This window comes from Gossypium hirsutum, chromosome A13, assembly GCF_007990345.1.
Source record: "Gossypium hirsutum isolate 1008001.06 chromosome A13, Gossypium_hirsutum_v2.1, whole genome shotgun sequence".
Classification (NCBI taxonomy): domain Eukaryota; kingdom Viridiplantae; phylum Streptophyta; class Magnoliopsida; order Malvales; family Malvaceae; genus Gossypium; species Gossypium hirsutum.
In genome coordinates this window covers 88,936,627-88,963,716 of record NC_053436.1, presented here as the reverse complement: position 1 = coordinate 88,963,716, position 27,090 = coordinate 88,936,627, and the positions used below count along the sequence as shown (strand labels likewise).

At 31.0% G+C, this 27,090-nt stretch overlaps 1 protein-coding gene across 1 annotated transcript; it reads right to left on the bottom strand.

Annotated features, from left to right (window-relative positions):
- Positions 1–999: 999 nt before the first annotated feature.
- LOC107895126 (aspartic proteinase CDR1) lies at positions 1,000–2,677 on the bottom strand. The gene has a single exon (XM_016820358.2). It carries the CDS (start codon positions 2,517–2,519, stop codon positions 1,227–1,229), a length of 1,293 nt encoding a protein of 430 aa, XP_016675847.1. The 5' UTR covers positions 2,520–2,677; the 3' UTR covers positions 1,000–1,226.
- Positions 2,678–27,090: the final 24,413 nt, after the last annotated feature.

The window sequence follows — 27,090 nt, the reverse complement described above, 5'->3', positions numbered from 1 at the left end:
AAATATTATTAGTTTAATGATATTTGAACAAAGTTTGTTTACCATTACATAACAATGTTGGTCAAATGATGTAAAATTGTAATAAAAAATTTCCATTGTTTTTTCTTCTTCTTTTTTAATTCTTTATTTGAGCATTCTTTCGTACCCCTCCAAACTATAATGCGGCAATGAAAATGGATACAAATAAATAACTTGTTTTTTTGAATTTTTTTAGAATTACAATCAAATTGAGATTATTTGTAAATTTTGAAGGTTAATTTTTTTAAATTATGACTAAATTGATACAATATATAAAAGTTGATGGGTAAATTTTTTTATTGTATCGATTTGTTTAACTGCCACCTAAACTTGTCATTTGTGATTTTAATGGGAATGATCAAAATGATCAAATTATATAAAATAAGTGCTTAAATTGCAAACATTTTATTTTAGATGACAAAAGTGAAACTTTTTATAGTTGGGTGACTATTTTTATAGTTTATCCTTTAAATTTTAATATGAATTTTTTTAAATATCAAAATATTAAATATATATTTTAAAAAGCTATTTTAACCCATCACTTTTAACAATTTTAGAGTTTAGCCTTTTATATATATAATTATATCATCTTCGTAAGTGGGAAATTTATGTTATTTATCAATAAACGAATAACTAATCTTGCTGGGTGGCTTGAATAGAAATTGATTAGCCAGGCCCAGCGTCAAGCTCCATTGAATTCGCTAAGTTGGGCCCGAACGTGTCAAAGAAAGAGACTGGATTTTATTTGTTACAAAAGGAAATTTCCTTTTTATTTCTTTCATTTATTTTTGTTTAACGACTTTAACAAGATTATAGAAGTGCTCAAAAGCATCTTATAAAATGCATAAATAACATGTAAGTTTAACCAGGAAAAGGTTAGTATTTGTTTCCAGGGCATCCCAAAAAATAAAAAGATAAGATGCTGGTAATGTCTCATATATGCCTGTAAACTGTTGTTAAAGCAAAAATTCAGCAATTAAATTTTGCAGCAGCCAGAAACTTTTAGTTTCAGTACTAATTAGCCATAATATCATCTTGCAAGATGTTTTCATGTCACCGGTATACTGACATGGATATTACAATTAAGCAAGAAAAGTATATAAGGTAGTGAGGAATTTAAAAAGCTAAGCGGCGTTTGGAATTGTTATTTAGTGATATTTATTCGAGTCCGCGGCCGCCGCCATGCATGCAATTGGAAACTAACAAATTTATTGGTTGGTACAATCTGTGGGAACAAAGGACACAGTCCTCTTCTCAAGATCGTACTCCACCTGTAGATTGATTTGTGCAAAGTTTCCAAATATAGACAAGGGAAGGTCACTTGGAGTTGGAGCTATCAGCATACAAACCAAGTTGTCATCGAAATTAGCAAACGTGTTGACAGGTTGCAAACGAAGGTCAGCACCACTAAAATGGAACACCATTTCCGGGACGTTGATGTTAGTCTCTGACCCGTAACACAAGCTAAATGATTCTGAAGGAGATTGCACTGGATCTGCTCCAATGGCGTCTTTCACTATAGTCTCTAAGCTGCTATAAAAGCTCGATTCTAGGTATGTGAGTGTTGTTCCAGAATCGATTATGATATTCCCTTGGCTCGAACCTGCCTGTGCGGTCTTGTCTCCAATGCTAACACCTTCAAGACTAAGGTAGTAGTAGGTTTGAGGGGCTTTGGATACCAATGGAGTGGAAACAGCCCCAGGACGAGAAATTATTGCTTCTTGGCCGAACAGCAGTTTACTACTGGAACTCGCAGAGAGAGGAACCAAGCAGTAGGAAAATCTGTGATCAATTTGAGTGCTTATTTGAGAAACAAGTGACAACGGCCCTCCTCCAAGGCCAACAAGACCAGCACTTGGGCTTCTGAATTTACCTAGATTGTTGTGCCCACAACCGAAAATGGATGTTGGGAAAGCTGTTTTTTGACCATTGGAGTCGTCAAAAGTTATGGTATCGGTGCTGAGGATTCCTCTAGTAAATGACTTGTCTCCGTATCTATACAAGTATTGACAGTCATTAACGTCGTTGGAGCACTGATATCGGGGAAGAGCTTGGCAACTATCGGAACCGCAAGGAATCTTTTTGTAGGTGGAAGATGCTTGAGGATCGAAAGGAGGAGAACCTTGTGGATAACATTGAGATTGAGGACATGGAACACATTGTATCCATATAAGGTCGCTACCAGTGTCTGCAACGGCCATGTATTCAACTGGTGGGGTTCCAAAGGAGAGATTAATCAGATAAATACCTCCATTTGGAGTCACTGCAGATTGGATGGTGCTTTGATCAATCAAGGATTGGAAGTGTTTCAGACGGTCCATGGAATGGAGGGCATTTTTTCTTAGGATTTGTGATGAGGTGAGAGAAGGATCATAGAAAGGAGATATTGGCGAATCACGATGAATAAGCTCCACACTGAAACCCTTAGCTCCAATTACTGGCTGAACCACCAGGCTGGAGAATATTGCAGTAAGCACAAGAAAAAGTGGTTTATGCATCATTTCGCCAAAAAAAAAGAAAAAAGAAAAAGGAAAATACAAATCAAAGGATTATAAATAGATGATTTGATGAATAAATTGGTTTGTTTGAGGATGTATTTATAGCATTTTGTATATGCTTGTATTGGTAGTCTGAAATCGTTGCAGCAATTTCCTATTACTTTCTAAGAGAAACACAAATAACTATCAATATTTCAATGAAATATGATTATTAGTAAAAATATTTTACAATATTTAATATACATTTGATATATTATATTAACTAAACACTTTTTTGAAAATGGAATGATGATTATTATTGTAAAAGATGAAATTCATTTATTTAATATTTCGTAATAACTTTATTATTAACTTAAATATAAAATAAATATTCATTTTGATTTTTAATTTTGTTTGACAATAAATTTATTTCACGTGTAATACAAGTATGCATATATAAAGGAGAGGAAACATATTAAAAAACAATAGTACCTCATTCTTTAATTATAAACAAATTACAACAAAACAATTAAAGCTTTCGATCAATATACTTAAAAGGGAAAGAGAGAAAAAATTAATAAATTAATAAATATATTATGTACATATTGAAAATGAAATCAGAAAAGTAACTTATTTTTAAAAAGTAAATTGAAGTAACAAAGAAAATCACTTGAAGTAAAAAAATGCTATACATAAGAGGAGGAAGCAAGCGGCGGATTTTTTCTTTTAAGTTTACTAGGCTTATAGTTTAAACCAAAATAAATTATTTTTATATTTTAAATTTATTTTTTATAATTTCGTCATGTTTATGAAAAAAAGTAGTTTTTTAATATTAGATTCCAAAAAAAATTAAGATAGTGACGTTAGAATAAATTTTCAATTAATTAAATTAGCTGGAAAATGATATTTTGGATTTAATTTAAATCCCGTGGACATGGAAATTTTCTGGTGATTGCGAAGGCTGCCCTTCACTCTTCCTCATTGAAAAAGTGACACTGTATCGTACTGTGTAAATATAGATTAGGATATGTAATTATAAAAAAAAATTTAAAAGTTTTTCTACACATTATCTATATATTTAATAAAATAATTTAATGATATATTTAATAAAATAATTTAATACACCATCAACGTATAAATCTCATGTATTATGGCATATAAGTTTCATATATCATCAATAATTAATAACATAACATCTTATTATTAAATTAAATAAAAATATGAAAGACTTATAAATAAATACTAATAGTTTTGTTTAAACATAATTAAACATCTATTATAACGATTATTAATAAATATTAATAATTCTCGAATTTAGGATTTCAAATTTAAGGGTACTATGTTTAAAGATTTAGGGTATTGAGTTTGGGCCTAGTATTTTGAGTTTAGAGTTTAGGTTGTAGCATTCATTTATAATTAAATTTATTAGTATTTATTTATAATCTCACCTTTTAGTAAAATTATTATAGCAGTCCCTATATTATATCTTATATTGTATTTTAGTCTCTCTATTGAAGAAAAGAACACACTAGTCTTCAAATATCGGATAAAATAGCAAAATAGCCTTTCCACTAAATTTATGTCCTCTAAGGCTTATTTTGTTGTTCTAAATAAAAAATAAATATAATAATAAATTTAATTCACAATCTTTACACATTTATTCAATTTGACTCGTACATTTTCTTTATTAATTTGGCTTTCAACTTTTCATTGCCGACATATTATTATGTCTTATATGCCACATTAACAAATGGTTTAAGAATTATAAAAATAAAAAAATTTATAATTCTATAAATTCTGAAAAAAATCTTTAAAAATAATATTTATTTTATGATTTTCATAATTTGCTTAATTACCTATTTATTTTTTTAGAGTGTTATTTTTGGGCTAAATTAGGGTTATATGCCAAAAATAAAAATATTTGGCCAAATAGCCATTTTTTTTATAATTAAGAAAATAGGCCGCTTTTGGAGAAAAAGTGTGAAAGCGTGTCTAACTGAGTGCACTTTCTGCATAGTTGATTGGAAAATGCGCCCAACTAGACGCATTTTTCTCTTAGTTGACAAAAAATCATGTCTAGTTGCGCGTGCTTAAATTCCCAACGGTTAAATTTCAAATTCAGCCAACGATAAAATTATAAATGGCCCAATGGTAACTTTGTCCTATATATACCCAAGCCATTTTCCACTTTTTTCACTCAAACCCAATTCTCTCCATTCTCTCTATTCTCTCAAGATTATTTCCAAACTTTCCGATAAATTTGTATAAAAATATTCTAGTTTTACTTTATTATTTCGTAAATTTATTCATTTTGATTAGTTTTTCATGAATAGCAAGTTCTTTTATTCATTTCGACAACAAGCACATTTCCATCGCACAATCGATAATAGTAAAGAAATTTTTTTATTTTTATTAATTCTAATTAAATTAATTTTAAAGTTTTAAAATTTTAAAATTTTTTAAATTATTTTGTTGATATAAATAGGCGGATGATCGAGTTTTGGAAGGGTTCATACACAATTTATCAAAGAGCGTACCAAGTGCAATTCGTTGTCATTCGCAAGATGCGGGATTCATACATGTGTCTCATATGCTCGGGGGCTATAAATAGGATCCCACACTTATCAGCGTGTTGGTGGAAAAATGGAGACCCAAGACACACACATTCATCTTCCACGTGGTGAGTGTACAATCATACTCGAGAACGTAGCTTTACAATTCAGTTTATAAATGGATGGCCAGTCGTTATGAGGGCAGTCGTCAATCCCAATAAGGAAGACTTTTGTGGGGAATTTTTAAGACAGGTGTCATTGTCTGGATAGAGATGAAATGGTTGGAAAATGCCTTGCGCCCCGAGAATCATGGATAGGTTTTCTACTGAATTGAAGTTATTATTCAATGAAAACGCGTATTAGAAGACGTGTTTCCAAGCACACCTTATTTTTTTCTTTCAATCTCACCTCTCCTCAGTACCTATAAAAGTGGGGCTCTCCCCCTTACTCCATCATCTCTCCCGGCCACCATCCCTCCCCATTACAAAATTTCTCTCTCTCGGTTTTCCTCCCTCTTTAGTGTTTAAATTTTTTACTGAAAATACTTATTTCTATTTAAGGTAGAGAGTGTGCTAGTTGTAAGGTATTTTTGAGTTGTTGGTGATGCAATAGTGCTCCAAGACACACATTTCATATGTCGTGCCGGGATAAGACCATTACCTTAGAAACCTATCCTATGAAAGTCAAGTTCTGGGGTGATAGTGTTTTATACGGTCTCGAATCGAAGCCTAAGTAGGGGTCCTAGTTAACGACCGTTATGCAGTCACAAGTTGGAGTATAATTGGGAGGCTAGTTGACGATCGTTATGCGGTCACAAGTTTAAACTTTTTGGATACCTGAAGATGATGCCTTATAAATACCATACATAAGTTTGAGGGCATAATCATAAGGAAAAACTGAGGGACTTCTCGATATAATCAGCTTATTCTTTTTCTTCATTTCCATAGCAACTAGCATCTTTAACCTTCCTTCTTATTCAAAGCCCGGAACCGAGTTGGATGCAAGGGGACTCTCAAGGGCGGAGTAGCTGTAATGGTGGAGTAAAGGTGAAGGTCCTTTCGGGTCGATAACGGTTGTCGTTATTAAACAACTCATTAATAATTACAACTACTGTCGCGCTAACATGAATTTTACCTCTACTCTGTCGAAAAATCTACTCTCCGCCTGAAAGTCCCCTTGCATCCATCTCGGTGTTGAGCTTCAGTTAAGAATGAAGGTTAAAGATATTGCCTTCGATTGAGATGGAGAAAAAAATTATATTAATTACACCGAAAAGCCCCTTTGTTTTTTTCCTATGATTATGACATCAATATTATATATGGTGTTTATAAGCCACCACATCTGAGTATCCAAAAAGCTTGAACTCGTGACCGCATAATAACAATCAATTGGCCCCCTAGTTATACTCCAACCCGTGACCGCAAAACAGTCATCGATTGGATCCTTTACATACACTTCAACCCGTGACCATACAAAACAATGTCGCCCAAAAATTTGACTTCCATAGGATGAGCTTCTAAAATAATGGTCTCATCTTGACATGACAAATGAAATGTGTGTCTCCGAGCATTATCACATCCCCGACAGCTCAAATCTACCTTTAGGCTTTTACAGTGTTTACCTCAACCCCAAAAACAGTAAAAAACCCTAAACCTTGAACTAAATCTTAAAAACTTTAAACCCTAAAAACCCTAAGCTTAAAACAAAAGGCCATAAAATTCCTAAAAAAAAGATCGAGGAGAGAGAGAAAGAAAAGCGCACCCAATTTGATGCACTTTCACATTCTCTTTCCAAAATCAACCTATTTCTTTAAATTAGAAACAAAACCAACCTATTTTACCAAAAAAATTTTCAGCATGTATGCCTAATTCAACCGTTATTTTTGTTTCTCAAAGTGAAAATCAAGTAAGCCATTTTCATGAAAACTCTAAAATGCAGGTAAGAATAGAAGTTAGAAACTAGATGAAGTTTCACAGTTTTTAATATAACATTCTAGACTCTAATGAGAAAAAAAAATTTAAACATCAAATAGATTTCTTTGAACTTCTTGTGATTTTAATTTGATGGAGCATAAAGTTTAGAATATTTGTAATTTTTTTTCTTCTATGATTAACTTCATTTAAATAAAGTTTTATATTTGATAAATTATTACTTACTAAGTTTATGAGGTTGCGAATTTATCTAAATAATAATTTAAAATAAATAGAGAGGTATTGCGAGAGATCAGGATTCATACGTACGTGCTTTAAAACTTGTAAACGATGGCGAGACATCAAGATTCATACGTACTTGCTTCCAATGGATAGACCCAGCATTTAAAAAAAAAAAAATTCTTGTACGGTCCGAGATTTTAAAAATCTTAAAAGAAAAACAAATTGACACTTGAGGCATTCAATTCTCCCATAAAAACTTTCAACAAAAAACCAAAACAAAACGATTTGGCAATCGACGAGTTCCTTCAATGGTCCCATCTCGCCTTAAGACCTCATACCACTCCAATTGAATAGGACGTTGATATTGTATTCATATATATTTTTTTAATATCATAAATATAGGTATAAAAAATCCTTCAAAAAAATAATTAACACCTTTGACTTAATTTGCATTCAATTAACCATTGCCATTAACCAAAAATAAAAAAAATGGTCCTTTCATCAATGCTTTTTTGTCTATGATGATTATTAAAATTAACCGATAAATTAATTAGATAACGACATATAAAATATTAACAAAATATGAAAATTTTATATAAACTTATAAAAATTTTAAAAAATATTTAATTTTTTTATACAAACTTATAAAAATTATAAAAAAAATCATAAAAACCTACAAATATTATAAAAACTTATAATAATCTAATAAATTATAAATATGATAAATAATAAAAATTATAAAAAGCCATTCATTAATTCATCGTTTTGAGAATTAAACCTCTCAAATCATAATGAACATGTGGTATCAAACCAACACTTGGATAATAGGAATAATCATCAGATGGTTGGGGTCATTTCATGTTGATCAAATGTTCTCAATCTTCCACAAATTAGACGACATTTGTGGAAACCTCTACTTTTTATTGATAATTTATTATTTATTATTTTTAAACTTTTTTATCTCTATTTTTTAATTACAATATAATAGTTTGGACATTAAAAATAGAAAATTGTTTACCAAGTATTATATGCTATAAAATATTTTTGGTATGATTAGATATTAGAAAATCAAAATTTCATTATCCAATGGTTGCAACTATTCTCATTATCCAACAGTTGGTTTGATGCCTTCATTATGATTTTAAGGTTTTAATTAAAAAAATGAACTAATAAATGAATTTTTAATAATATATTTTAACATTATATAAGTGTTTTTATAAGTTTTTATAATATTCATTAGTTTTTACGATTTTTAATATATTTTTATAAACTTTTAATATCTTTCATAAATTTGTAATATTTTTATGATTTATTTATTAATAGAAAAATGAAAGATTAAATTAGGGGTTGCCATGTGTCTTTATTTAATTTGTCATTAGTTATTTTTAATTATTAATGGGATCAAAGACAGAAACTATTTACGAAGGAACTTAATTAATTTTTTAGATTAACGATAATAACTCAATTCAATTATGCATGAATAAAGTCGAGGAACTTAATTAATTTTTGAATTTTTTAAGGGCTTTTTATGCCTATAAACCTAAATATTTTAAAAGTAAAATATATAATATAGATTTAAATGATCTATAATTGGAAGTTATTTAAATTTTAAAGCATTAATGTATTGGTATTATTTTATTTTGTAATATATTGCATTTTTTATATTTTAATTAATTTTAATTGTATTGTATTCTTATTTTGCAAAGGTAAACTACACTTAAGGTCATTAATAGTAATATTATGTTTTGATCATTTAACTTTAAAAAGTTACAAAATAGATACGGAATAATTTTAAAGTTTTTATTTAAATTACTAGCTATTAAAATCGTTTTTTGCATAGCCTTCTTTGCTCGCACCATCTGCACCAATCAAAAGCTTTTATTTCCCTTCTTTTCAGCAGATCAAAATTTTTTTCATGAAATAATTTTGAATATCACGAATTTGTAAACCAAAATCTAAACAACTTTCTTATTCAATCTCCAACATTGACTGTCGGATTGACTTGGATCTAAAGTATGTTTTTCTACTTGTCGATGAGTATTGATCTACTATACTGATCATTAAATCATTGAATCGTTGATTCGTGCTCACTAAAAAGATTTATTTTTCTAAAAAAAACTTAACAGACTAGTGATTTAAATAAAAACCATTCAAATAAAAGTAAAATGAATTATTAAAATTAAAATTAAAATTAAAATATTTATAATTTAAAAAATTTAAAATATTTAAATCTATGGTAACTCGTCTGACTCAGTCTAAGTCTAAATGTGAAAAATTCGAATTTATAAGGGGCGGAACCCAAAAAAAACCTAAACTCAAAAAAAATTGAAAAAAAAAATCGATTTGAAACTGTCCGTTTGCGACCTTGATGTGTAAGTAGGTTTTTAGAAAAAGAATTACATGTGTTAGCGAACCTATTGGATAGAGAGAGGAAAGGGAGGTCCCCTTTTTGATTGGGACGTAAAACCAATTGAGGAATGTTATTGACCACCGGGCGTACACGGCTAAGCTTCAGATCTTCAGCTTTTCAAATCCAAATTGGAGACCATAGACATTATCGACCACATAGATATAGGCTATTCGATAATCCAAGCCTATTTATTTATTATTTGTTACCATATATAGGCGAAATTCTCCAATGTGAACAAGGCATACTTTCTGGGTTGCAAATTCTTGTACAGAACTTCAAAATCCCTTTTAATTAATTATTCCTGGAGGAAAATTGACTCGTAAACCAATTTGGTCCATGCTCTCTTAGCCACTATGATTTTTGAGTTTTGGGTTTTGTATTAATTAGCTCCCACAAATAAACATGGTTGAAGGGGATGGGCAAGGACCAAGTTTAGATTAGTCTAAATATTCTTTTTAAAATAGAAAAGCTTCATTTTTAAGACTTTTAAAAACCTCTATTTGATATAATTAAAAAAAACCTTAATATGTAACTTATTGATCATGGGCGTTCACTCTATAATTTAGTTCTTAACTTTAAATCGTGACTTTTGCATGGCAATGAATTTAGGTTGCAAAAGGTAAGTGAGTTTTATCAAGAAAAACTTCAAAAAGAGCTTTTTTAAATGGACTAGAACACAACCTAAGCCCACGCTCATCACAAGGCCTGAAGTTGACGCGATGAGTATGAGATTCTATCTAATAAGCCGAGTGACTATTTTGGACTAATAATAAGCCACTTGTTTACCTTTCTTTGGTAATATTTGAACTAATTGAATAATAATAAGTTTCTTTCGTTTTGCCAAATTAGTAGTTTTATTTTCCAGCCAATTTGTGGTCTTTTCCATTCAAGATGAATAATATTTAGTATTTAGAGAATTTTCTAAACATTTTCAAGCAAATCAATAAACTTCTTTTCAGCCAATTAGGGAATAATACATGGTCGAGTAGCTGGAAAAGAGAAGGAATTATAGTTGGTAGTCTCAATTTCAAGAGATTGATGGCTTCATTCTACATTGTGAGTTTATTAAAGCGGAGGACACGAAATTTATGGAGTTTTGGAGTAAAATTTATTTTAGTAAATACATGTTGGAAAAATTGTTTTTATGGGAACTTTGAGGTATATTTTCAATAGGTAAAGGTAGAGAGTTGAATCATAAAATTATAGTTTTATATTCTACTCCATGAGACCTTTACAACGGTAAATCATCTGCTCAAAATGTTTGAGTGATGAATGAGAAAATAATGCTCAAAGTAAGCTACTTGGAAATATTGTTAAGGAAAAGAAAAGGCTTAGATGCCACATTGATTAAATACCAACTGTGAGATGTGTCTATATATGTGAACCCTCTTATAAAATAATTGAATGACTAAGGGTCACTTCTTCATTACTTTTGAAAAGTACTTTTGAGAAGTGCTTTGAAAAAATTTAAGTGCTTGATATTGCTGTCAAAAAGTGCTTTTGAAAAGTAAAATGTCCATTTTAGACATGATATTATAAAGTAACAAATATGTATTTAAATAATGTTCAAATTAGTTAATATTATGATATTTTAGCAAAAATATAAAAAAATAATTTATTATAACTTATTGTTAATATTTTAATATATAATATTAATTTTAAATATTTCTAAGTAATTAATATTAATTATTTATTAAATTTAATTAGAATATATAAACTATATTTAAATATTTAAATATAATAATTAAATATTTGTAATTAGATATTGACACAATTGTATTATCTTAAAAAATATTTTTTATTTTTAATTAATGTTTTTAACACATTTGTAAAACTCATATTAAATAACCAAAAATATATTTTTGGCTGTTATTTTACCTTTTTAACCTTACTTTTTGACTTAAAATGTGTTTGATGCTATTATTTTGTGTTCTCTTTCTTGGTTATTTAATATGAATTTTACAAATGTGTTAAAAGCATTAATTAAAAATAAAAAATAAAAAATATTTTTTAAAATAATACAATTGTGTCAATATCTAATTACCAATATTTAATTATTATATTTAAATATTTAAATATAGTTTATATATTCTAATTAAATTTAATGTTTAAAATGGACATTTTACTTTTCAAAGCACTTTTTTGACAGTAATATCAAACACTTAAATTTTCCAAAGCACTTCTCAAAAGTACTTCTCAAAAGCACTTTTCCACAACACTTTTCAAAAGTATTGTCAAACTGGCTCTAAGTTTGTAATCCTACTTTACGTGCAACGAGGGATGAGAGTAAAATTGTAATCCTGTGAATATTTATGGACAGTAAATTTGTTGATTCATTAATGGCAGATTTTATGGTTATTTCCAAATTTTTCACTATCTTAAATGCCTATAAAAGGTTGTTTATTCTATACGATTAAAACACACATTCTAATAATTTCTTATACCGAGATTCTGTTCATTTCAAATTTTTTTTGCCTCTTCCTATTTTTTACAATATTCCGGTGATAGAAAAATGCAAAGTTCTTTCGTTGATCGTTGTAGAGGTGATACTACTTTGATAACTATTGTTGTATCTTGTGAGACATTTAACCAACGTTTCTCCAAGTACCAGAGGAGCGGCTGAATCTGTCTTAAGGAAACTATGTTTTACAGGCCTCAATGATTCGTAAAATCTCTATTCTTCCTTCTTTATTTCAACTTTTATTATGATTTTATTTGATTTTTGTATCTGATAAATTAATTATAAATCATTCTATTTATATTTAATTTCATATGTGTTTATTTATAATTAATTATATGTTCGCTAACGGGGAGTTTTGTCCAACAATCTCAAGACAGATCCGATTATTTTTGCAATTTTCTAATCCGAGATAAACTAGTCACCAAGAAAAAAATAAATAAATATTTTTCGAAAATCAATCTTCTTTTAAAAATTAAATAAATCTGTTTCTGCATTTTTCCCGCTGTTCAACAGATTTCTTTTTCCTCTATTTTTGTTTTATTTCCAAATGAATATTAAAACTAATAAAATTTGTTTCAGGATTTTTCCCGCCGTTTAACAAATTTTATATGATTTTGTTTCCAAAATTAAAAGTAAATAAAATCTATTTCGGGATTTATTCTCACCGTTTAACGGATTTTATTCCATTATTTTGATTTTATCTCCAAGCGAGAAATTAAAGGTAAATAAAATCTGTTTCGGGATTGATTCCCTCCATTTAATAAGTTTGATTTGATTTGATTTGATTTTGTTACGAAAAATGAGAAATTAAATTAAATAAAATCTAGTTCAGGATTTATTCTCGCCGTTTAACAAGATTTTATTTTATTTTATTTCTAAATTCGAATTGAATTAAATAAAATATGTTTCTAGATTTATTCCCGCCATTTAACAAGATTTATTCGATATTGTTTTGTTTTCAAACAAAGACATAATCAAATAATTCTATTTCGGGATTTATTCCCGTTGTTTAACAGATTTTATTTTGATTTAATGATATAATTTTTTTTGAGATTTAATCCTGTCGTTTAACAAATTTTTTTCTTTTTAGTTTTGTTACAGAATTTTTATTCTTCCGTTCGACAAATCAAACGGAAATTTTTCTGTTTACGATGGCCTTAATTGTGGCTTTAAATTGAATTAAAAGAAATTTATCAACGGTGAATTAAAAAGACAATATGAGAATGCATGTCTAGGATTGGTTCTTTGAAAGACTTAGTATTTAAGCGTGTAGAGTGCACCACCTCTCTTTTAGGGTTACCTACCTGGTGCATTATTTTATTGTATTTTTATTAGACCGTATAAACTTTTGTTTCGGGTTTTATTAGATTCCTGCAGTCTACAAAAGTTGATAAGTTTTTTAATTCTGGTTTTGTTTTTTAACAAAAAAAAATGGAGACTCCCATCAATTTAAGCAATTCGCAATCTGAAGTTTTGGTTCAAGTGCAATGTTTGATCTAAAACTTAGTATTATTGGTGGCGGCTGTTGTAAGTTACAATGAGAAACCTGAAAAATTCTCGGGGCAGAATTTCAAGACTTGGCAATAGAAAATTCTATTCTATTTGACCATCTTGAACTTGGCAAAATTTTTCAACGATGACCTTCTACTGTTAAAGAGGGCGAGATAGATAAAGTTACTACTTTCACTGCTGTTGAAGCTTGGAAACATTCAGATTTCCTATGCCGAAACTACATCATGAATGGATTGTCGGATGTACTGTGCGAAGTGTATAGTGCTAATAAAACAGCTAAGGAATTAGGACATCGTTGGACCATAAATACAAATTCGAATATGCTGGAACTAAAAAGTTCTTAGTTGTTAACTTCTTAAATTTTGTAGTGGTTGATTCTAAAATAGTTGTGAATCAAGTGCAGGAACTTTAATTGATCATTCACTGAATTCTTGCTAAAAGGATGATAATAAGTGAATCCTTCCAAGTGACAGCCATTATTTAGAAGTGCCTCCTGCTTGGAATGACTTCAAGGATTACCTAAAGCACAAAAGAAAGGAAATGTTAGTGGAAGACCTAATTGTCAGACTTAGGATTGAAGAAGACAACAGAGGTACAAAAAAGAGGCTTGACAAAGCAGCAAATGACAATGTTGCTAGGGCAAACATCGTAGATGTCAAGAAAGACTTCAAGAAGGGAAAACAATCACAAAATGGGTCTAAACTGGGACCAATAGGTGGTGTTTCCAAAAAGTAAAAATTTCATGGAAAATACTTCAATTGCAACAAGATGGGGCACAAGTCATCTGAATGTAGGATCCCAAAGAAATTTAGAGCTAACGAGGCTAATGTTGTGGAAGAAATTTACAAGAAAGTGTCCGATGTGAAATTATGTGCCTAACATACGCAAGAACTATGAATAAGAATGTTCTTTAAAAAGGGAGAATGTTTGTGGGAAGGCAATATGTATTAAACTAAATGATATCTCTGTAAAAACAAAAATATGGATAAGAATGTTGTTCTTTTTCTGTTTATATGCTTAAGTCATTTAATTTATGGCATAGTAGGCTCAGACATGTTAATTATGATACTTTATGTACATAAATTAACTTAGAGCATATTCCTTTGTTTCACAATAATTATAATTATAAACTTGAAACATGTGTTGAGACAAAATTAACAAAGGTCAAAAACCACTTGATCTAATACATAGCAATGCTTGTAAAGCTTGTTTAAATGAGAGGAAGGAATAAAAATGTTTATTACCTTCATTGCTACGAGCTAATTCGAAGAGAATTTATTCTCTATAAGCAATAAGTTGAAAACCAACTTAATAAAAAAGATTAAGTGATCGTGGTGGTGGATATGTTGAATCATTTCAATACTGTACACAACTTAATAACACCACCATACTTTCCTCAAACAGAGTAGCTGAGTAGAAAATCAGACTCTAAAGGAAAAGATGAACGCACAGCTAAAAAGCTATGGGTTATCACAAGAAATGTAGGGGGAGTGCTTCTATGAGTTAATTACCTTTCATATAAGGTATCTGACAAGAAAAAGGGACAAGACACCATATAAGTTATGAAAAGGTAAAGTAACGTATAATGGTAAGTCGAGACATATGCGTCATTGACACAATAAAGTTAAACAAATGATCTCAAATGGAGTTATCTATATTGATTTTAAAAAAATAACATTGAGGATACGCTAACTAAAGAATTAAAACGAGATCATGTTGATAAAGCATCAAAAGGAATGTGACTAAACCCATGAAAATAAAAGGCTCTATGTGAAGGGACTTAGTTGACTAGAGATCCCAAGATCTAGGTTCAAAGGAACAACCTAATTGCATAGACCTTGTGAGGTCACTGTGGGTGTACTTATCCCAAGTCCGTTCCTATGATGTAAACAATGACTAAAAATGGGATAGGTTAAGCAATGCTTTTAATGTCCATTGTGTGTTTTGGATAGTCAAACAACACAAGTCAGCTATGTGAGAGTGAAGTGGAGCCACTTCAAGGATACTATTAGGGCATAGTTCTCTCAAACTCTTGTAGAACCAAGAGATGTTCATGGCTATATGAACATACCCATGAGAACTAAAACATTTCTAGGGAGGTAGTTGTGTGAGGTTACCATCGTTTACATAAAAGACAAAATAGTTCAAAGACATCACGTCTAATAGTCATCTAGTAAAGTAAATATACTTTCACAAGGGAAGGTTCAAGGGTGGATACCTATCTATCCTATGCAACTATTGATCGTAGATTCTATCACCACAACGAGTCAATGTTTTTTGATAAAACTATCAATTATCATTCATGTGGGGGATTGTTGGAAAAATTACTTTTTTAAGAACTTTGAGGCATATTCTCAATAGGTAAAGGTGGAGAGTTGAATCATAAAATTATGGTTTCATATTCTACTCCATGAGACCTTTACGACGATATATCATATGCTTAAAATGGTTGAGTGATGAATAAGAAATTGATGCTCAAATTAAGCTACTTGGAAATATTGTTGAGGAAAAGAGAAGATTTGGATCTTACATTGGTTAAATACCAAGTGTGAGATATGTTTATATATCTGAAACCTCTTGAAGGGTAATTGAATGATTAGGCTTGTAACCTTGCCTCGCGCGCAGGAGGGTATAGGTCCAAACCTGACGGGGTTGGGGTGCACCCGCACGTCGTGGGCAACGCGAAATGTCCAGACTGGTCGTATCCAAATGGGCCTGCAGATATTTTAAGCCCAACACGAATTTATTTTTCTTCAGTAGACATAATCTGATTTTTTATGGACAATATCTGATTTGATTTAACTTTTAAACCAAATTGATTTTTTGGATCCTTAATGGCAGATTTTATGGTTATTTCTAAATTTTCCACTATCCTAAATGCCTATAAAAAGTTGTGTATTCTATAGGATTAAAATGGACATTCTAATAATTTCTTATACTTAAATTCTGTTCATTTCAAAACTCTTTGCCCTCTCCGTATTTTTTATAATATTTCGATGATAGAAAAAGGCAAAGTTCGTTCATTGATCGTTGTAGAGGTGCTACTACTTTGATCACTATTGTTGTTGTATCCTGGAATACATTCGACGAATGTTTCTCTAAGTACTGTAGGAGCAGCCGAATCTATCTTAAGGAAACTGTGTTTCACAGGCCTCAACGTTTCATAAAATCCCTATTCTTCCTTCTTTATTTCAACTTTTATTATGGTTTTATTTGATTTTCATATTTGATAAATTAATTATAAATCATTCTATTTATATTTTATTTCATATGTATTTATTTATAATTAATTATATGTTCACTGATTAACCGTAATTTATACATATTTTATCCCATGCTTAGCGCCTTTACAGATGATTTCTCCTTTGATTTGGTGAATTCGATGCTCCTAATCCTTTAATTTCATATTTTATACTTAGGTGAGCATAGGAGAGTAAAAAGAGCAAGAAACAGGCTAAAAATGGAGAAAATGGACCCACATGGGAAAACAACACCGCCTGGACTTCCTCACATGGGCATGTCACACGGCCGTGTCAATTTGGCAAGATCAAAGCACGACTTACACGGGCAGACCACACGCTCGTGCCTATTTAATAGCCTTGACCACGGCCTTAAGTAATCGCATACGGGCGTGTTACACGGGCGTGTTACACGGGCGTGTCCCTATCGAGCCCAAGTTTAGTCCAATTCAGAAAAGGCCAATTTTGAGGGCTCTTAGGCATTTCAAAGCCTATTTAAACACTTGAGGAGGCACCTAGAAGGGGGACGCAGAGTAGGAAGCGAGGAATTACTCAAGGAAAGCCGATTGATCCATCTCAAGAGCTGGATTCATCATCAAGACTGGAGATCTCCCTTCAAGTTCCTTTAGGAGTTTTGGGTTTTCTTATATTTTTTTATCTTTATGCTTTTGAGATGTTTTCTTTCATAAATATGAACTAAACCCCTTAAATACCTAAGGGGAATGAAACCTAAGACAGATCTTGTTATTATTATCTGAATTGTATGATAAATATTTGACTTGTTCTTAATTATGTGTTCTTAATTCTTGTGTTAATATTCTAGGATATTGATTCAAGTCAACGCTCTTATTCAGAGGAGGAATAGACCCTGTCTAAGAGTAAATTTGTCATAATTAAGCGGAGTTGATGCACGCATAGAGATATGGTGATAAGATTTTCCGGATTAGGGTGAAACCTAATAAGGGAATCCATAGATCGAGTTAATGCAATTCTAAGGTGTTAATTAGAAAGAGATTTCAATTATTCAACCTAGAGTTAGACGTTATTAGTCTCGAGAGAGATAATAATATAACTTAGGGATTTCCACAGATCAAGTCAAATGAATAAATCGTCTGATTCAGAGTCAAATAACAAGTGAAGTCTAGGTGGATTTTTCCTTAGGTATTGTCTCAATCAATCGAATTTTCTCAAAAGTATTTTCCCGAGTTTTCTTTCTATGCATTCTTAGTTAGTAATTAGTTTAGAAAACCAAACCTCTTAATTTTTAGGCTAGATAATAAAAAGGAAGTAAATACTAGTACTCGTAGTTCCTTTGGGTTTGACAATCCGGTCTTGCTAAACTATACTACTGTTCGATAGGTATACTTGCCTTAATCGTGATAATAAGTTAGTCTCAAGAACGTTTCATTTATAAATCTTTAAAACCTGTTACGAATATCACGCATCATTCGCTAACGGGGTGTTTTGTCCAACAATACATTAATGCTTGGGTTATCACCTTGATTCATAGATGTTCCCGTCCTGGCTGTGCTAATGAGTATAGGCTAACAAGTCTTGTTAGGAGTATCTATAAAATCTTGGAAAAATATTACTTGTGGGTGAAGCTACAGGTAATAATCAATTTGCTTTCATGATGGGCCAACAAATGTTGAATTTTCATTTTAATGGAATAGAAGGTTGATGTTTGAAGTTAGTTTTAGAAAAGCTTACTGCATTCTTTTCTAAGCCACAGAAGATTTATTAAAAATAAAAGGTAATACAAACAAAACCTTTACTAGCAACAAGCATAACAACATGGTACACCAAAACCACATAAAACCAACCTACACTAAGGAAAACAGAAACAATAGATAAAATATGCAGAACTGTAACAGCGTAATTTTCAGTGGTATCAGGAATAGAGATTTGAGATCACTAAATCCGACGGGTGAGTTGAAAATTTAATAAATTAATACCTATGAGTCAAATGTGAATATAAAAGCATTTTTGAATTAGTGAATTTGGTGATTTAAAAGAATTAATTAGGTAAATTGGGTCGAGAATGAGGTATCGAGACCTCAACTTCATAAATCGAGCCATAAATATTTTTAGAAACATTTATGGAGTGTTAGTGAGGTAGTAATAAAATTTAGTCAGAAAATTTTGATGTTTGGGTGGTTAATTAAATAAAAAGGACTAAATTGAAAAGGGTGTAAAAGTTGCTAAAATGATTAATAGCTCAATTGTCAAATGAGGAAGGACCTAAAGTGCAAATAAGCCCAAAGGAGACATTTTGGGCAGCAATAGCTGAGAAAAATCAGGAAATGGGTGAAATAAGGGCAAAATTGGAAAATTGACAAAATTGGCTAAATAAAAATGGGACTAAATTGGAATATCTAGAATTCTCTTCATTTCTCTTCATATTAATCAGCTGAAAAACAGCCATGGAGGAGGGTTCAAGCTGGTTTTCATAATTTAGCTTCATGTAAGTTTAATTCTTGCTTTCTCCTTGACATTTTTATGTTTTTGGACTTTTACAATTGGGTCCAACTTACTATTTCATTAGTTTTTGATTCCATGTCTAATTTTTGAAGTTGTTATGGATGAGTGCTGGAAGTATATGATGATTTGGCATGGAATTAGAGCTTTAAATTTTTTATCTTCTGATTTTATTGAAAGAATTGAATAGAAAGTGAATGTTTGGGACCTAATTGTAAAAGAGTTTGAAGTTAGAGTTTTATGTGGAAATTTTGAATTTCAATAGTTATGAAATAACTTATAATGTCTATAAAAAGTATTAATTGATAAAATTATCTTAATTGGGGGGTTAATTGAGCAAGGACTGAATTGTGAAATTTAGGGTAAAATGGAAATCAACATTTTGCGCTAAAACTGTTTTGGGCAGCAGCAGTAGTTTAACTTTGAAAAATCACCAAAAATTATATTAATCGAATTAGAGGATGAATAAAATATGAAATTAAATATTATTGAGTCTAGTTTCTTATAAAAGAAATTATGTAAGCAATGGAATTGTAAATCATGAGATAAAATAACTTTTGTGAGACAAGGTCAGAATGATTTCGGGTTCCCCTGTTCTGAATTTGGAAAATCATAAAAAATTGGATAAAAATAATTATAGGCTTAAATTTATATGTTTAGAATCCTGAATGAGTCTATTTTCAATAGAAACAAACAAGGACATCATTCGAATCTTTCACGAGAAGATAATTAATTTTTAGTGAAGAAGGGTCGGAACTGTCAGACAGCAAAACAGGGGAGACTTCAATGAATAAAATGTATTAATTGGCCCAACCAAAAATTATGAAATTTTTATGGTAAGAATACATATGAGTCTAGTTTCTGGGAAAATTTATGGATCTTAATTTGGAGTTCTTTATCTCAAGATAAAAATAATTTAGTGACTATGACACAGATGGACAGCTTGAATATTCACATAAGTAGATAGTGAAAATTATGGACAATGTTACCTACAAGTGTGTTGTTTATACTAAGGATGTGGATGGAGAGGAGGAGGAGGAAAATATACAAAAATATATGAATGAATCGTGTATAAATTGATCACATGCCCGATTATAATCGATAAGTGTGGATTAGAAATGATATAAGGTTTTATTTGGTATATTTATTATGAAATTATGATTATCGTTATAATACAAAAATTGAACTTGTGAGTTTATATGGATAAATTTTAGTGATTATTTGTTAATTTTATGAATTTCATGATGTGTTATTTCATATGTATTGATGATAAAATCGTGAATAATGTAAAAAGATGAAAATTGAATAAATGATCAAATTGAGCATTTCAGTTCAGTGACAAGATGAATTGAAGGAAAAGACCATGGTTGGACCATGGCAACAAGTGATAAGTGATAGCTTCGGCTATACTTATCTGATCAAGGAAAAGTGAAAGTGATAAGTGATAGCTTCGGCTACACTTATCTGATCAATGACAAATGACAAGTGAAAAGTGGTAGCTTCAGCTACCTGATCAGTGAAAAGTGGTAGCTTCTGCTACCTGATCAGTGAAAAGTGGTAGATTCGGCTACCTGATCAGTGAAAAGTGGTAGCTCTGGCTACCTGATCAGTGAAAAATGGTAGCCCCGGCTACCTGATCAGTGAATAGTGGTAGCTTTGGCTATAAGTGACAAGTGACAAGTGATTTCCGTATAAGACCATATCTGGGGTATGGTATCGGTGTGATATATGCTACTGTATAAGACCATATCTGGGATATGACATCAGTGAGATATGTGATTCGTGTAAGACCATAGCTGGGCTATGGCATCGATCTATGAATATGTGTAAGACCATAGCTAGGCTATGGCATCATTATGTGAAGATGTGTAAGACCATAGTTGAACTATGGCATCGAGAAAATGAAGCACTCAATTTCGTAAGACGTTCACTAATTTGACAAAGTTTGGTAAGTGTTACATGGAATTATGTGACACAAGGAAGTACGAGTTGATAAGATACGAGTATAGAACTTGGTTGATAAATGAATTCATTTGTGATTATATAATTGTTCATCTTGAATGTACTGTCCATATGTATTGATAATTCAAATATTTTAATGAATAAAATTCCGATATGGAATAAATTGAACACGAGACAAATAATTATGAAATTGAACTCGAAATTTATGAAAATGACGGTTATTGATATATGGAGACATGAGACATTGATATATGAATATGGAAAATGTTTGATAAATGTGTTTATTCATAATTATAGAATTATATACCTCATCTGTACTATTTGCATAAAGATGATATTTCAAATACTTTGGTTATTTAAGCTTAAATATGAAATAGTCTGAAATCAAGATAAGTTGTTATGAAAATATACTTAGATTACAGAGATATGGCTGATATATGTTGTATGATTACATAACGTGAAATTGTGTATATATATGAGAAATTGAATGAGAATTAAGCCCATACACGTTTCTTGTTATTTATATGAAGTGTACGACTGACAAGGGTGATGAAGTTATAAACAAAGAGTTACACGGGTTGAAAACACGAGCGTGTGACTCTCCAAAGTGTGAAAATTTTTTAAGCGTTGAAAAAGTTTCATATGTTTACGGTTTGGTCCTGAACCACCCTGAATGTATGTTTTGGGCCCCGTAGGCTCATATAAGGGACGTTAAACATATGTATGAAAGTTTTTAATTTAGAAAAAATTTTATGGCTGATTTTTTTACATGATTTATCATATTAAGTTTGGTAATGCCTCGTACCCTATTCTAGGCTCGGAATACGGGTAGGGGGTGTTACAAGAACATAAACTAGACTCACCCCCATGCCATGAACATAGCATTGCAGTCAATACCAATTTCAATAATAGTATCATCCACGCTATTAGCTTCATGAAAAACATTAGAAAACGAAACCACCTAACTAAGGATTGTTAGCATTTTTAACGAGTATAGGTAGTACCTATGTAACAGCTCGTTTCTCAATGGTTTTGGGGCCACAAATTCTACAAGTGAGTCTGTAAATCTTATTGTATAATATTTATGAGTCAAATATTGTACTATATTTGATTTTGATATGGTAAATTATGTTATTTGAATGAATAACTAAATTTAAGTGGTGTGTCCCTAATGTCAAGTGGGTTTAGAAAATAAGGTATCGAGATCTCATTTCTATAAATCGAGTTTGTAAATATATTATTAAATATTTACAGAGTGTTATTAAGGTCAAATTAAAGTTTGGTTTAGAAATTTTAGTGTTTAGATTGTTAATTAATCCAAAAGGACTAAATCGCAAAAGATATAAAATTTAAATTCTATATGTTGAAGGGGTCAAATGACTATGGAATCTTAAATTAAATGACTTAGTGGGTGATTATACCACATACATTAGTAGTGGACAATTATGGGCATGTTTTTGTCATTTTATAAGTTCATGACATAAAGGCAAAATGGTAATTAGGTGATAAATTATGTTATACAAAAATGAGATAGTGTCATCTTCTTCGATTTATATTTTTTACCAACTGAATGTATTTGGGAGAGAACTTGAAGCTTTGGCTTGAATTCCTCCTTGCATGTGAGTGATTTTAGTTTTCGTTTTTAGTAATTTTTATGTTTTTGACTCGTATAAACTTAATCTAGCTAACTTGGGGGTTAAACTGTAAAATTGTTAAATGTTATAAACTATTTCATGGGTGAATAATTTTTGGTAGATTATTAAGTTTAGTTGTTAAATAGACATATTCTGTTAAGTAATTTTGATGATTTTAAGGTTTAGGGACTTATTTATGAAAATGGTAAAATTTAAGGAAAACATTATAAATTGATGATAAATGCAACTGTTGTATGATTAGACAAAAAAATGGTTACATGATTTATGGTTAAAAATGGTAAAATTGCAAGTTTAGAGTTTAAGGACTAAATTGCATAAAAAGTAAATTTTGAGGGTAATTTTGTAAATTTTCATTATTAAGGGTTATAAGTTAAATTGATTATTTTAAATGCTGGAATGGGGTTAATTGAATACAAATATTTATTTAGACCAAGAAACAACTCGAACAGATACAAACCGTGGAAAAGTCAAAGTAGCAGAATAGTGATCTGATCGCGTTAGAAGTTGTTATGAGTTCAGGTAAGTTCGTATGGAGGTTAAATTTTTCATTTGATGTTTTGGATGAGTTACTATGTATAATTATATGAATTATAATCTTGATTTGGTAATTGATATTATGGATATTGTTGGAAGGTTTGTTGACTTAAAGTTGTAATTTATAAATGTGAAATTGATGATAGTATACAGAAATGTTATAATACGATTGAGATAAGGGATTTGAGATGTAAAAGTCCTGTTTGAATCTTGTGAATACTTAGGATACGAATGACATGTCATTAGGGTTATACGATGTAACACCCCAAACTCAACCTAGACGTTATGGCCGAATCTAGTGATGTCGTAAGGAATGAGTTTTAGAAACAGTGTTGTTTCGATAAATCAACCCAGTTTTCTAATTATCGCTGATAACGTTATTTAATAATTCATTTATCAAAACAATGTTTGTAGTGGAGCTTTTAAAACCGTTATATTTTGAAAAATCCAGATCGTACTTTCGGAAAAACCTTTGATCTTGTAAAACTGAAAATTTAGTCAAACGCCACTGTAAAAGTAAAAGCATAACAAATCAAATAAAAACTTAAACAGTCTAGAGAGTCCAAATAATACAAACTCTTGAAATTAACCTTTAAAGAAAATAAATTGAAACCTTTAATTAGCTCAGTTCGTGGACTAGTGGTCACCGCAAGGCTCCGCCGCACCGATCTAGTTAGGTTTGTGGATTACCTGAATGGAGACAGACAAAAAAAGATGAGTTTATGTAAACTCAGTGTATGACCCAACAGAAAAAGACACGCAATACAAACAGAATCATATGCATAGTCAAATACAGATACAGATACAGATACAGATTTGGGCTCAGACCCATTTTAGATACCAAAAAACAGAATCAGATAATCAGAATCCTACACCCATCCTCTGCACACAATCTCCGATTATCCTAACACACCACGTGGGGTTAAAAAAATACCCACCCATCCCTACACACCATATTATGCCGTTACGACACGTATCAGATATAGTGCAGCTAAGCTGCCAGATAATAGGCAATGATCGCCGTACAGAACACTTCCTTCGTAGATAAATCCCACCCCAAAATAGATGCAAATAATATATACAGATTACAGAATAAACAAGCTTAACACACTTATGTATAGATAGTAGACATGTTTACACAATACAGTCAGACATAAGTTTAGTATCCTACTCAGATCAATCTATCAGAATTCTATCGCATATAAAATAGGGTTTATTTAGCCCTTACCGACCCTACAGTAGGCCCATATTCAATCGAAACGACTCATACGACCCTAGGAAAAACTATAGAAATATGGGCCCACATGTCCATGTGGGCCACACGACCAGATTGGCCTAGCTCGTATAGCCCACACAGTCTGGCCTAAAAATCTACACACTTGTGCCTGTGTAGGCTCACGCGCCCGTGTGGGCCTACATGTCCAACTTGATCATGCCCATGTGGCCCACACGACCACACTCGAGTCACCACAAGGCCATGCCTTCGATGATCGCACGCCCGTGTGGCGTCTACAGTGCAGTTTTTTGGCTTTTGCAGAAACCTCGTTTTTTGTATTTTGGGTACATACCTGGTATCGTTTTGATGCAAAACCACTCCTGAGCCTTCCAAATCTTAAAAGCAGAGTAACCAACAACCCAAATTCAGAACACATTTACAAAACTTAAAACGAAAAATATTCCACAGCGAAGTTTTACAACATCCACAAATAAACCCGAACATTTACCGCCAAAGAATCAAAACCCCTAACGCTCAAATATTTGTAGAAGCACTAACTAATTCTTGACATTCACCTAATCCAAGAGAACAAAAAACAACCCCCTTTTAGAAAACTAACCACGAAACAAGAAGATAGAAGGAATACAATTACTTACCAAACAAGCGCAAACAACTGTTGAACAAAAATGAGACAATATGGAAAATCGAAAAGGAGAAGGAGAGGGAAGGAAAATTTAGCAGAGGAGATGGGAAAACAGAACGTCAAAAAGATGAAAGAATTTTGGGGAAATTAAAAATAGAAAAATAAAATAAAATAACAATTATCCTCAAATCCCTCAAATTACTCCCCACTAACCCACAACAACCAACCTCTCAGAATCCAATTCCACCAAGACTCTAACAGGAAATTGAGTAAAAATTTATACCCACGTTCGCGCAGGGATTCGAACAGAAGACCTCCAACACACCAGCACCCTTACCACTCGAACTAGCAGGCTTATTCTGATATGGATTTACAGAAAATTTAATAAAAGCCTACTGAACAAGGATAAAACTTAGATTCAAAAATAACCAAAATTGACAGAATTGGGACTTGAACCCAAGACCTTTCACACACACCCAGAATACTTAACTATTGAAGCAGATACACACTTCTGTTAGATTTCATAGAAGCAGAAATAAATTATTTTGGGGCATTAATACTCAACCCCCTAAAAGAAATTTCGAACTCGAAATTTACCTGATTAGAATAAATGAGGATACTTCTGATGCATCGAGCCCTCAGGTTCCCACGTGACCTCCTCAGTACCATGGTTCTGCAATAAAACCTTCACCAAAGGAATAGTGTAACATCCCCAATTAGGGTCTAGTCAGAATATTGGTTTTAAGACCACAAATCCAAAGTAGAAATAATTATTTTATGATTATTATGAGGTCTATGATATGATTGCATGCTTGTGTGAAAATTTCATGAAGAAATTTTATTGATAAGTCTCCAATTTAACTTTTAGGACTGAATTACAAAAGTTACAAAATGTGAGTTCTAGAAGCTTTAAGTATGAAATTTCCATGAATTATTAATTAGAGGTCCTTAAATAGCTATTCACCCAATTTCTATTTTTATGGATAAAAATAGGCATGAATAGGAAAAATTTGAAAGAAAGGCCTTAAGGGTATTTTTGTCATTTGGTTAATAAAAGAATAAAAAGGGAAAATAAGTCAAAAATTGTGTCTATCTTCCTCCCACATTTCCAAAAATTCTAAGAAGCCATAGTTAGGGTTTTGTTCATTCTTTCAAGCTCGATAGCAAGTACATCTTAGCCCCATTTTTAATGTTCTTTGTATTTTTGAAGTTGTCATCAAGCGATCTAGCTATTTCTACCATTATTTTGAGCTAGGGTTCATGTTAAAAAACTTATCCATGTGTGAAATGCATGTATTTTGATGTTTAATGGAGAAATATGAAAGTTTAATGTTTGATAAACATCTTTTACTAGGTGGTTTTTCATGAAAACACATAAAAAGGACATTTTTGTAAAAGTTGTAAAATAGGTGGTAAAAATCTAACTTGAAATAAAATTTGGCCTATTATAAGTATGATATAGGTTCAGCTAAGCTTGGGTAATAAAGAAAATGAGTACATTTCATTTTTCGAGCTTAGGGACTAAGTTAAAATATGTAAAAATTAGGGGTAAAAAGGTAATTTTTTCAAAGTATGAGTTATGGACTGAATTGAATAATGTATGTATTAAATAAGTGAAATTTTCTATTATAGATCAAGAAAAACGGAGTCTAGACCTAAACTGAAGAAAGAAAAAGGTTGTGGACTAAATCGAACAGTTAGCCATATTTTGGTATTCGTGTGTAAATAATTCAATATTATGCTATTATGTATCTATTGCTTTGATGTTGCATGAAATGTA

Bases quoted from the DNA above. Each gene is read 5' to 3' on its own strand.
- LOC107895126 (XM_016820358.2), bottom strand. From the start codon at position 2,519: ATGATGCATAAACCACTTTTTCTTGTGCTTACTGCAATATTCTCCAGC.